Source organism: Bombina bombina, chromosome 7, assembly GCF_027579735.1.
Source record: "Bombina bombina isolate aBomBom1 chromosome 7, aBomBom1.pri, whole genome shotgun sequence".
NCBI classification, from domain to species: domain Eukaryota; kingdom Metazoa; phylum Chordata; class Amphibia; order Anura; family Bombinatoridae; genus Bombina; species Bombina bombina.
Genome location: NC_069505.1, coordinates 416,381,692 through 416,394,346, shown reverse-complemented (window position 1 = coordinate 416,394,346; position 12,655 = coordinate 416,381,692). Strand labels below are relative to the sequence as shown.

The 12,655-nt window shown below is 36.0% G+C and overlaps 1 protein-coding gene across 2 annotated transcripts in view; it reads right to left on the bottom strand.

Annotated features, from left to right (window-relative positions):
• TEF (TEF transcription factor, PAR bZIP family member) overlaps positions 1-2,921 on the bottom strand; it is a 32,815-nt gene extending 29,894 nt beyond the window's left edge. For both annotated transcript variants that reach the window (XM_053721234.1, XM_053721235.1), the window contains exon 1: positions 2,767-2,921. In XM_053721234.1, the coding sequence (XP_053577209.1) occupies positions 2,767-2,857 (91 nt within the window). In that variant the 5' untranslated portion in view covers positions 2,858-2,921. The remainder of the gene's footprint in view (positions 1-2,766) is intronic.
• Between the last annotated feature and the right edge of the window lie 9,734 nt (positions 2,922-12,655).

Sequence of the window (12,655 nt, the reverse complement as noted above, 5' to 3'; positions counted from 1 at the left end):
ACAATGGGTTGAGCTTCAGGTGATATCAGATCTCATTATGTTATCACTTTTATGTACACAGACTTGCTTCCTTATCTTATATTTGTCTGGAACACCACAATGGAAAATTATAATTTTATAACTTAACTATCATGCCCCCCACTAAGAGTGTATTTTCTTCTGCTGGCTGTGTTTACTTAAAGGGACACTAAACCCAGATTTTTTCTTTCATGATTCAGGTAGAGAATACAATTTTAAACAACATTCCAATTGACTTCTATTATCTATCATGCTTCATTCTTTAAATATCTTTTGCTGAAGAAATAGCAATACATATTGGTGAGCCAATAACACAAGGCATCGATGTGCAGCCACCAATCAGCATCTACTAAGCCTATCTAGATATGATTTTAAGCAAAGGATATCAAAAGAATGAAGCAAAATAGATAGTAGAAGTAAATTAGAAAGTTGTTTAAAATTGCATGCTCTTTCTAAATCAGGAAAGAAAAAAATTGGGTTTCATGTCCCTTTAAGCTGTTCAATAGAATATACTCCAGTATAGAAACTTTCTGTATACGTTGGGATACCTCAGGCTAAATCAGCTATTTCAAATGCCAAAATAGGGGTAAAGGTGCTACTTGTAAACAATTTAAAACACTCTTGCAGGTAAATTTAATCATTGGGAACAATTTAAAGGGGAGAACATTTTTGGGTGAACTGTCCCTTTAAATGATTGGGCCTATTTTTGGTCCCAGTCCAGTCCTGAGAGTCTGGGATAGGTTATGAGAAAGAGACAGCTCTCCACTGAGTAAGACAACTGAGTGACATCAGAGGTATTGTTCAAGACCTTCTCTGAATAACTGTGACACTTTCCAGAGTAACAGGCAGCTTATTATTAATGAGGCATTAGTGAAAAAAACAAAATGTGTTTTATTTTTAGATAGTTCCCCCTTTTATAATATTTAACCCCTGCAAATGCATACCCAGTTTTCTTTTACATGTTCCTGAACAGGACTTGACGTTTGATTGGTAGATACATACGTACAAGCTGCTCTTGATTGGTTCACCAACTGTGTACTCAGGACCACCTTGATGCGCAAGTTTAAAGGGACAGTATACACTCATTTTCATATAACTGCATGTAATAGACACTACTATAAAGAATAAGATGCACAGATACTGATATAAAAATCCAGTATAAAACTGTTTAAAAACTAACTTAGAAGTTTTCAGTTTAGCTCTGTTGGAAATCCCTCTGCAAGTGGCAAATAAGACACTCCCCCCTCCCCCTTCTTTTGCATATGAAAAGACCCTTTACACAAACAGGAGCAAGCTGGAGAAGGTAGCTGACGGTATTCAAATAAAACTTTGGGGCTTGGTTAGGAGTCTGAAAATCAGAGCAATGTTATTTAAAAATAAGCAAAATTATACATTTTTAAAAAAAACTAACTTTAAGGGCTTTATAAATAGATCATCTACAAAACATTTATGCAAAGAAAAAAATGAGTGTATAATGGCCCTTTAAGTATGCCTTTAATTCTCTACCTGGGAAAAAAGGGGGCTTTTGTTTTAAAACAAAATGCTTTGACAAGACAGAGCATTTCACTTTTGACAGTATGCAATTGGATAAGATAGCCTTTCATTTAGAGGGGCATTTAATAAAGATCAGGTCTGTCTAAACTTACTACACTGCAAAAAGATAATGACTTCTCTTTTACACATAAACATTGTTTTAAAGATGATGAGTGGAAAACAGGCTCCAGCAAAACAAGGTTTGTGTGTAATTTATGAAGAGACCTAAGCTATACTTTCCCGTGTCCTGGAGTGGTCACATGTGGACCCATACACAAAATGTGAGGCAATCTATATCTCATGTGTTAACAAAACATTCCACACACTGACAAAGGACTTATCAGCAAGTGCATTGAGTTCGTGTTACTGCCATGAGGGTCAAAGTACCTCACCAGCAGCTCATTGCAAGGCGTGACAGCCTATGGGTGTAGCCCCAGGCAGGTATTAACTCTTCTGCATCTATAAACAAGGTATGTTCCAGAGAAACAATGATGACTGAATTCCGAGCTGTCATCATTCACCTCTAATACATTTAAATCACCTTTATGGATAATGCATTATAATATTTATTTTTAGGTTTAACATTAAGACATCATACACTGTGCCACTAATATATTTAGTTATATTACAGTTTTCCACAAACCTTAAAATATGACAAAGTTACTAAATCACACCCAGAATCATTATATATAAAAAAAAAAAAAAATCCCCCCGAATTTTCTTGTTACATTGTTATATAGATTTCTGAATTCCCCCCACACCTACCCCTAAGCTAGTTGCAGTTTTTTTGCACATCAAGAAGTCAAAACGCATCTTAATAATAAAAAATAGCTTAAGAAAGTTCTGTGGTATAAAGTCTTTGATACAAAATATTCAGGTGATAGTTTTCTCTGCAGACTTATGTTACTGCATGTCATGTATTCATTAAAATATGCAAGATTTCCCTACATTAGTGTATTATTATTATCGGTTATTTGTAGAGCGCCAACAGATTCCGCAGAGCTAAAGTCTATAAACTGCACAGAATAACCAGAATAAAAATTCCCATTTTTGAATACGTAGTCTCATTTGTGTCTTGCATATTTTTCTGCTACACTTTACTGCTTGATGGATTGCAAGTTCTGCAGTACAACATATTACTGGGTATTTCTCCCTGCTTACCTCTGCATATAACATGTACATGATATCATCTTATGCTAAAGAAGTAGTACTTACCTGTTCCATGTATGGGTAGAGGGTACTCCATTAGGGACTTCAGCATTTCAGGAATATCCAGAAAACCTTTGATGATCTCAGTCTGGGACATGCTGGGTGACAGGTACAAATTCTGTGTGGAGCACTATGACGAGCTAGACTGTGTGTGTTACATACCTCCCTACTGAGCTAGGAATAGCTGGGCAGGCCCATAGGACTGAAGGGGAAGGACAGCCTCAACCACTACACCCGGAGAGCCAATGGGAAGGCAGGAAACTGGGCCTGTTACTCAACTTACAAAGGAAGTTACATCCTGCAGAGTCTGCTGCTTGTGTAAGGGGTAATGCACGTGATCGAGCAGACACTGACATATGGTTTACATTTACATCTCAATCAATTTATATATTTATAAAGTGCCAATATATTATGCAACATTGTAAGATGAATATAAAAATAAAGACTTAAAAATAACTGAGTAAATTAGATGTAATTGCCTGTGTTTAACAACTTACACTTTTGAGCAATGGAATTTAAAGGGCAAAATAGACAGCAGCACATTCCAAAATTCACTTTTGTTTGCAAAATTCATCTGAGAAAATGATCTTACATGTTACATATTTTTTTTTCTATTCATGAGCACACCTTTTCTAGCATACGCAGATATTCCGCAACATCTTAATGCATTGCACATGCTCAGACTGATAGGGGCATCATATCACGGGAGCATGCACACATGACGGATGCAGGTGCAGGCAGTGTGTAAACAAAAACATTTCGCAAAAAATAAATTAAAAAAAAACCTCTAGTCAAATTTGAAATTTGCTTTATTGCATTTTAAATTTGATTTCTATATTTCTGTAACCTCTTGGTTTTGTAGCAGTGCATTATGGTAATCTCTGGCAGAAATAAGATTAATTATCCTCTATCCCAAAGTTTTTATGAATCTTTTTCTTTTTTCTAGTGAAGTGATTTTAATAGATTATTTTAGCAGAGAATACAATTTATGTTTGAAGTGAAAAGCAGTGTGTTCCAGATATGTGACATGCTTGTGTTTGTAAAACTACTCCTATTAAAATGTTTCAGAGCTATTATGATTAAGTGCACACAACTCACTGCATATACAGCAAGTGGTTCCATGTGCGGAAAAGTGTAGGTCATACTATACCGAATGATGTTACAAACATCTAAAATCCAGTATAGAAACAGATTTGCAAACACACAAATCATGACATAAATAAAGACATTTTTATTTATGCATGAGACATTATTCAGGGAACTACAACGACGTGTGCATTTCATTTCGTTCCAAATCGAAATTTGTACGAATTTGCCAAATTCGGAGATTTGAATCAGTTCAAATTTCCGAATTACCCTAGCAACGAAACTAAACTAATCCAAATTCATTTGTAACAAATAAATCCAAATTAGTTCAGATTTATTCGTTACATTCAAATGGCCATGGACTAATCACAATTCAGTATAAAAATTAGATTTAGTGAGATAGAACAGTGAAATAATTACGTTTGTGTAACTTGGAACCATCTGAATTAACATAACACATACTGAACTTACGAATTTACGAATCAAATCCAAAACAAATACATCCAAATTTATTTGAATCCGAATGAATCCGAAACGAATACATTAAAATGTATCCGAATTTTGAATCTATCCAAAACAAAATTCGTAAAAATCCGAATTGGTCCGAAACGAACCGAAACTAATTTTTCTGCTGTGCACATGTCTAAAAATGCATAAAAAACAAGCATATAATATTGTAATATTGCTTAAAAAATATGCATTATTTTGCATTCACAGTACACACCCCTTAAAATGCATAATGCCGATCGGCCCGCACGGCTATTGGCTAAGATGTGGAAACATCACCTCATTAAAAAATGAGCAGTGCCGTGAGCCGCCAGAGCCGCTTAGCTAAACAGTGAAGCCGTGGTGAAATGAAGGCACCTTTTCATACTTTTTTTAACTTATGAATGAAGGTGGTCTTTATTTTTAGTGATAGTAAATCCTAGTGTTTTTGAAACGCTTGGATTTAGTATCACTTTAAGAACACTCACAGTGCTACATGCTGCACTGCGATTACGTGTTATATGTAGGAGCGCATTTTAGGGCTGCAACTAACGATTATTTTCATAATCGATTAATTGGACATTTTTTTTTCTATTAATCGACTAATCGGATTAAAAAAAAATCCTATATTTAAAATAAAATCCACATAAATTTCAGACTAAAACTTTACATTAACACTACTGTTTGTCCAATGTTTTATCCGGCAGCAGAACATTTTTATAATCAAGCAAAAAATAAAAACATGAACTGATTTAAAAAAGAGGTAGAACTACAAAGAGGTAGACTATTTAATACCATTCCGTTATTCCCTCTCTCAGAAACTTTGCCTTCAAATGCAAAAATGACAACATGACCACGTGCTCCTGGGTGAGGCTGGCTCTCTTTTTGCAAGCTGTATTGCCTGCAGCAGAGAAGAGGCGCTCAGATGGTGTTGAGGTGCCTGAGTTGCAAAAGTAGGGTTTTGCCAATATCGCTAAGGTGGGATATTTATCTTTGTTAGCTCCACCAATGCAAGGGGCCTCTTAATAAAGTAAGCCTGGACTTCATTCCAACATAAAAATATCTTGAATATCTATATGCAATGGTAATTAACCAGCTATTAAAGGTTAGGGAAAAAATATCTAGTCTGCACTTAAAATAACAGATATATACTTATAGGGGTTGAATTTGGTACATATTACAATTAAAGGGATACTAAACCCAATATTTTTCTTCCATGATTCAGATAGAGCATTAGATTTTAAGCACCTTTCTAATTTACTCCTATTATCAATTTTTCTTTGTTCTCATGCTATCTTGATTTGAAAAAGCAGTGCTGTAAGCTTTAGAGCCGGACCATTTTTTGTTCAGCACCTGGGTATCACTTGCTGATTTGTGGCTAAATGTAGCAAACCAATCAGCAGTTCTACCAAGGTGCTGAACTAAAAAATGGGCCGGCTCCTAACCTTTTATTACTGCTTTTTCAAATCAAGATAACAAGAGAACAAAGAAAAATTGATAATAGGAGTAAATTAGAAAGTTGCTTAAAATTGCATGCTCTATCTGAATCATGAAAGAAAAAATGTGGGGTTAGTGTCCCTTTAATTAAAAGTATATAAAAAAAAACTAAAAAGTCAAAAGCGCTAATGACTATATATCCATAACAGGACAAAGCCTTACACATTTATCCATACAGCACATATAATCAGCAGTAGCAAGCGATCTGCTAATAATTGTGCAAACAGATAATAGTGCGCATCAATTAAAATAACAAATCCCATCAATCTGGGGCTAGGTATAAATAACAATCTCGGCACTATATCATGCAAAGCATAGTCCCAAATCATCTGATTTAATATAAACCATCCAAACGATGACTGCTATTTTATTTCTGGGCTGCACTTAAAGGGCCACTAAACCCAAAATCTTTCTTTCATGATTCAGATAGAGAATACAAATTTAAACAACATTACAATTTACTTCTATTATTTATTTTGCTTCATTTTTTAGATATCCTTAGTTGAAGAAAAAGCAATGCACATGGGTGAGCCAATCACACAAGGCTTCTATGTGCAGCAACCAATCAGCAGCCACTGAGCATGTCTAGATATGCTTTTCAGCAAAGAATATCAAGATAATAAAACAAATGAGATAATAGAAGTAAATTAGAAAGATGTTTAAAATTACATTCTCTTTCTAAATCATGAAAGAAAAAATGTGGGTTTCATGGCCCTTTAAGCCAGGAGTAGCTGTAAACTTATACTGTTCTGAAAAAGTGAAAAGTAAACGTCTGTAGACGTCCTTTAGGCTAAGAAGATAACCATAAAACACAACACCATGTGCACGAGCTCACTGGAGTGAAGCAGTTGGTGTTGTGCACAGACCAACTAATCGATTATGAGATTTGTTGACAACTATTTTCATAATCGATTATTATCGATTATGTCGATTAGTTGCTGCAGCTCTAGCGTATTTATATAGGCCCCTAACTGGCCACAGTACAGGAAATATGATAAACATAGTCAAGAGGATTTGCAAGGGGTGTGTTGCTGTATTGCAAAACTGTAGATTTTGCTAATGAAATTACAGTTTTAAATTGAACCGAAATGCAGTGATTAATTTCTGGAGGGAAATGGCTGTATTGCCACTCCAAAGGGACATTGTAACATAAAAATGTCATGCTGCAATTCATTTTTACACTACCCACCATGAAACTCAAAGGGTTAAACACACAAAAAAAGTTATGCTCTGGAACCAAAACCATTTCAGCCCTTGAGCTGAATACAGCAGTTGCAGATGTCTGCAGCTCTCAAGCAGGACTTAATCTATGTGTTTAACCCTTTAGCAGGGGTAGAAGTGTATAACATAGTACAGAACTGTACGATTAATACCATGTGACATTGTTTATTAATACTGTAAATCTGCAAAGCTACAGAGCTAAATAAACACTGCTAGACATGTAATACTGCTGTACAACTACGTAATAATGTTGTAGATTGTTTAATAGTGATGTAGAACTGGATTATAAATATAACACACTGTAGATCTGTTTAATAATACTGTAAATTTGCAAAGCTACAGAGCTAAATAAACACTGCTAGACATGTAATACTGCTGTACAACTACGTAATAATGTTGTAGATTGTTTAATAGTGATGTAGAACTGGATTATAAATATAACACACTGTAGATCTGTTTAATAATACTGTAAATTTGCAAAGCTACAGAGCTAAATAAACACTGCTAGACATGTAATACTGCTGTACAACTATGTAATAATGTTGTAGATTGTTTAATAGTGATGTAGAACTGGATTATAAATACGTGACCCTCGTTTTACAACGGTTCAATTTACACCGTTTCAGAATAACAACCTTTTTTTCCAGTCATGTGACTGCTATTGAAAAGCATTGAGAAGCAGGGCATTTATTAAAATAGCCAGTAGGTGGAGCTGTCCGCTTGTGTTGCAGCAAAGCCAAGCAAGCTGAAATTAATCAGTTTAACCAGACCAGAGCTATCGAGCAGATTTCAAAGGAACAAGATCTTCCTGTCTATAAATCAGTCCAGATTGGAATGCATAGAAAGAACTGTTTGCAAAAAAATGCAAGTGAAGTCTGTGTTGTGTGATTATTTTATTAGGTTTATAATGCTATTTAGCAAATGTTTATGTTCATTTAACTTAGTTCAATTATATATTCTGTGTTGTGTGATTATTGTATTAGGTTTATAATGCTGTTTAGCAAATGTTTATGTTCATTTAACTTAGTTCAATTATATATTCTGTGTTGTGTGATTATTTTATTAGGTTTATAATGCTGTTTAGCATTTAAAGTCTTCATTTCAAAGCTTTAAAAATAATGTATTAGGTGTTACTTATGACAATTTTAAGAGGGGCCTGGAACCTATCTCCCTCACTTCCCATTGACTTACATTATAAACTGGGTTTCAATTTACAACAGTTTCGATTTACAACCATTCCTTCTGGAACCTAACCCCGGCGTAAACTGAGGGCTACCTGTATAACACACTGTAGATCTGTTTAATAATACTGTAAATTTGCAAAGCTACAGAGCTAAAAAAACACAACTAGACATTTAATACTGCTGTACAACTACGTAATAATGTTGTAGATTGTTTAATAGTGATGTAGAACTGGATTATAAATATAACACACTGTAGATCTGTTTAATAATACTGTAAATCTGCAAAGCTACAGAGCTAAATAAACACTACTAGACATTTAATATTGCTGTACAACTACGTAATAATGTTGTAGATTGTTTAATAGTGATGTAGAACTGGATTATAAATATAACACTCTGTAGATCTGTTATGTTACAGTATATTATTCTGCACAAATACGCAGACAGGGCAAACAAACGTTACTAGACAGGAAATACATTGTTAAAAATATATATATAAATTAGACAAATGGCTTATTATGTGTAACACATTTGTTTCCTTGTGAAAGTTATTTTTTTCCCTGTTGCTATATATAGCAAGAAGTCATTGATCAGCCTTAAAAGTGATAGTTAATACATCAACTGTTAAACAGTTCAGTTAAATGTATGTACTGTAGACATATGATCCTCCTAAATCTTGTACCAAGATTCACTCTGCAAATGTTTGCTTCTAATGTTAAAATCTTACCCTAATACAATCAACCGACCACCCCTTTTAAAACCTGTTTAAAGGGACATTCCAGTCACATAGATGAATCACATATTTGCAATATATATATATTGGCAAAAACGCTTCTAGTAAAACTTATCACTGTTTTAGTGCTTACATTTATCTCTGCACATGCATTTGAAGCATAGCTAGATATCCTCAGCGCACCAGCATTTTAAATACTGTAGTTGCTTATAGCACCAGTGGGGCTTGCATCATGTTAATAATAATAATTAACAAATTGAGTCTTTACCAGATGGCACGAGCACTCTCTAAGCAAGTGCTGTGTTTAAAATGTATATTACAAAAAATGCTTCTATTCAAAACTGAAATGCATGCAATTGGATTCCCATTTTGGCAGGAATATCCCTTTAATTCTTCTAGGACAGTTTGGGTGGTAAAACCAATGCACTTCTGTGCCTTTTCAGGAAGAAGCTTAAAGAACTTGCTGTTTTTTCTCTGCAGGAGTGAGCTATTATTATGGAAAGGACAATACAGCTGCACATTGGCTTTATTGCCTACATCGGCAAATAATAATAATAAAACAAACAGGTTTCACTCAGGGGCGGCCGGCTTATTCTTAATTTAAATTAATTGGTTTCAAATGACCTTGCTACACTAACAATACTGGAAATACTTGGATATCCAGTTGGACATGAGTGGCAGCACAATGCAGCCTGAACAACTAATAATAGTGAGAGGCTGAATAGCTGAGGAAGGAAAGCTAATGGTCTAATATACACCTGGTAGACTGACAAATACAGTAGATTTGCATACACAACAAATGCATAATAAATAGACAATGCATTAGCACTTAGTCTGAACTTGGTAGACTTCCGGTAGGAGGGGCTAAGCAAGCAGACGCGTGTGTAGTACGCTGCCTGCTTCCAGAGGCCTAAGAAAGAAGCCGCGGCATCGAGTGCCTATAGGCGGGCCGCAACCACCCAGCCCAGGACCCGTAGCTGCCGTTAAGGAGGCCGACAGCCCTGCAGAGCCTGCTGACACCGGCCTACTAGGCCCATCTACAGTGGCTGCCTAAAGAGCCCCTAGTGACACACGCTGCCCGCCAGGACCCAAGGAGCAGTTGGTGAGCGGATATAGCAGTGGGAAAGGTGTCTCATACATCAACTTCTTGCCCCAGGAGGAAAGGAGACAAGTGTTCCTTGTCGGCCAGCTCAGGACACAGGCTAAAGGGATCCTGAGCACAACACCACCTCGACCTGCCAGTAAGTCCATATACTTGGAGGAGCAGCAGGAGAGAAAGTCCTGCTTTGCGGTGAAACCACAGACACCAGAAACATCGCTACAGAATAAGATAAGTTTGGATTTGTCTTTTTTTAATAACTTTGCTGGAACATTGACTGCATACAACTGGTAGAGGGGGGGGGGGGTGTCAGGTGTAGAGCCAGATTGTGAACATATTGGAGCTCCTGCGAGAGTAGGGCCTGACATAAGTTACTCATCCCCCCCCTCAACCCTCCTAGTGCAGTGCAACCCCCAGAAGAGCAAAAGTCCTGAATGAAGAGTATCAGATTATGAACATTTAATGTCTCCCCTGTAAGAAAACAGGGTAAAGAGAGCACTTACAAAGGAAAGTAAAGCAAGCAATTTGTCTAAAAGGGGAAAGAGAGAGGAAAGAGAAAAGGAGACTTTTTTCAAAGAAAGGAAAGAAGGGGGAAAAAAAAAAGAAAAAAGAAAAAAAAAACATAATCTACTAACTGGGCTTGCTGTTGGAAAGAAAGGAAAGAAAGAGAACAGAAGTGAGAGAAGGGGAGGAGAGAGAAGGAAGGGGAAAAGGAAGAGAAGAAGGAAAAAGAAAGCCCAGAGAACTGCTTTTTGTCTCTTCCCACTGTTTACTTACTACAAAAAGATGTGGGATTTATAAGAACTTTCAAGCAGCATCTGCTATAATAATATCTGCAGTGGAACAATTAGCCTTCTTGCATAAGGATACTGGCTATAGAAACTGCTACTGAATATGCCCCGGGGGTAACCCAGGGTTAAAAGAGTTGTATCACTCATGTTATTTGGTGCTCTCTCTTTCTGATTGATAATGTCGGTATAGGGCTAAAAACCATGATAGAAATGTAGATGTTTGCAATATTAAGTGATACCACATGTTTTTTAGACATCTAGGATATTTTGGTATGTTGTACTTTGCAAAATAATATAAGGCTTAAGGCAAAGGTGATAATTGATAACTGAGCTAGCTTTATTCCCTAAGAAGGAAAAAAAGGAAAGGGGAAAAAAAAAGAGAAAAGAGAAAAAAAAAATCATTTCAGGTTTCAAACTAGCCGGTGCTAGCCTTGCTTAACACTTTATAAGGATTAGTAATTTACAAGTGTCTCCTTCTTAAGTGATACCATACATGTCTCATATTCAGATATCTAGGCTATTTTGGTGTGTTGTAATTTCACAAAACAATATAAGGTACAAAGCAGCCTACTGAAGATCAGTATACTTGTTAGCTACAAATAAAATCTGAATATCATATACCCAGCTCAGATAGCTCAAGTTAGAAGAGAAAATAGCAAACACGAATAAGCACGTCTATACCTACTTAAAGGGGTAGTCTACAATTTAATTTAACTTGGAAAAATACTCTGCACCCTCTAACTAACAGAGGTAGGCCTAAAAACTCCTCAATATCAATAACATAGTCTGGCACTATTTATCAATATATAGTCTCACTTTTTAAACACAAGGGGATATCACCTAATTGAGGGGCAAAGGGGGAGGTCACATATACTTATGGAAAAATACTTAAACAAAAGCAAAATCACTTCACCAGGCATGTCTTCCCGAAGTAAAAATCAAGAAAAAAAAGGGAATAGAATTTCACAAGAATCACAGGGGGGAATGGGGGAAATAAATTTACCACAAAGTTCTAACAATGAAGAATTAATTAAGCAGCTTGACGCACTATTTACACCCAAGTTTGACTTAATTCAAAATAATATCACCTCACTAACACTTGAAGTAAAACAATTTGCAACCAGACTTACGTATGCAGAACAGAGAATATCAGATATTGAGGATGGGGCCCTACAGAGGGAACAGACACTACGCAACATGTCCACCCAGATTGAAAATATGAAAAATAAACTTGAGGACCTAGAAAACAGGGCCAGAAGAAATAATCTGCGGCTTATCGGCCTGACAGAGGATATACAGGAGAAAGATCTTAAGAGATTTGTGGAGGTAGAATTAATGGGTCTATTAAACATCGGAGTAGAAACTCAAAGTATAACAATTGAGAGAATACATAGAATAGGCTCAGAGAGACAAGAGGAGGGAAGGAATAAAACAGGTAGACCGGTTATTATGAAACTGCTGAATTTTCAGGAAAAAATCAAAATTATGAATGCCTATCGGAAGGCAAAGGGAGAAATTAACTATAGGGGCAGAAAACTCTTGTTATTTAATGACTTCTCTTACGAGACATCCAATAAACGGCGATCTCTTGTGCCAATATGCACCAAACTAATACAAGAAGGGTGGAGAGTCAGACTTCTATACCCAGCTAGACTTAGCATTGACACTACCACAGGGAATAGGATATTTACAGATGTAGAGGAAGTAAACGAGTTTCTCAAAGAGCATAAAGATAGTTTAGAAAGACAACAAGGCCCTGCAACATGAACCTTTTCTCTGCTCTCTTCAAATCTTTCGG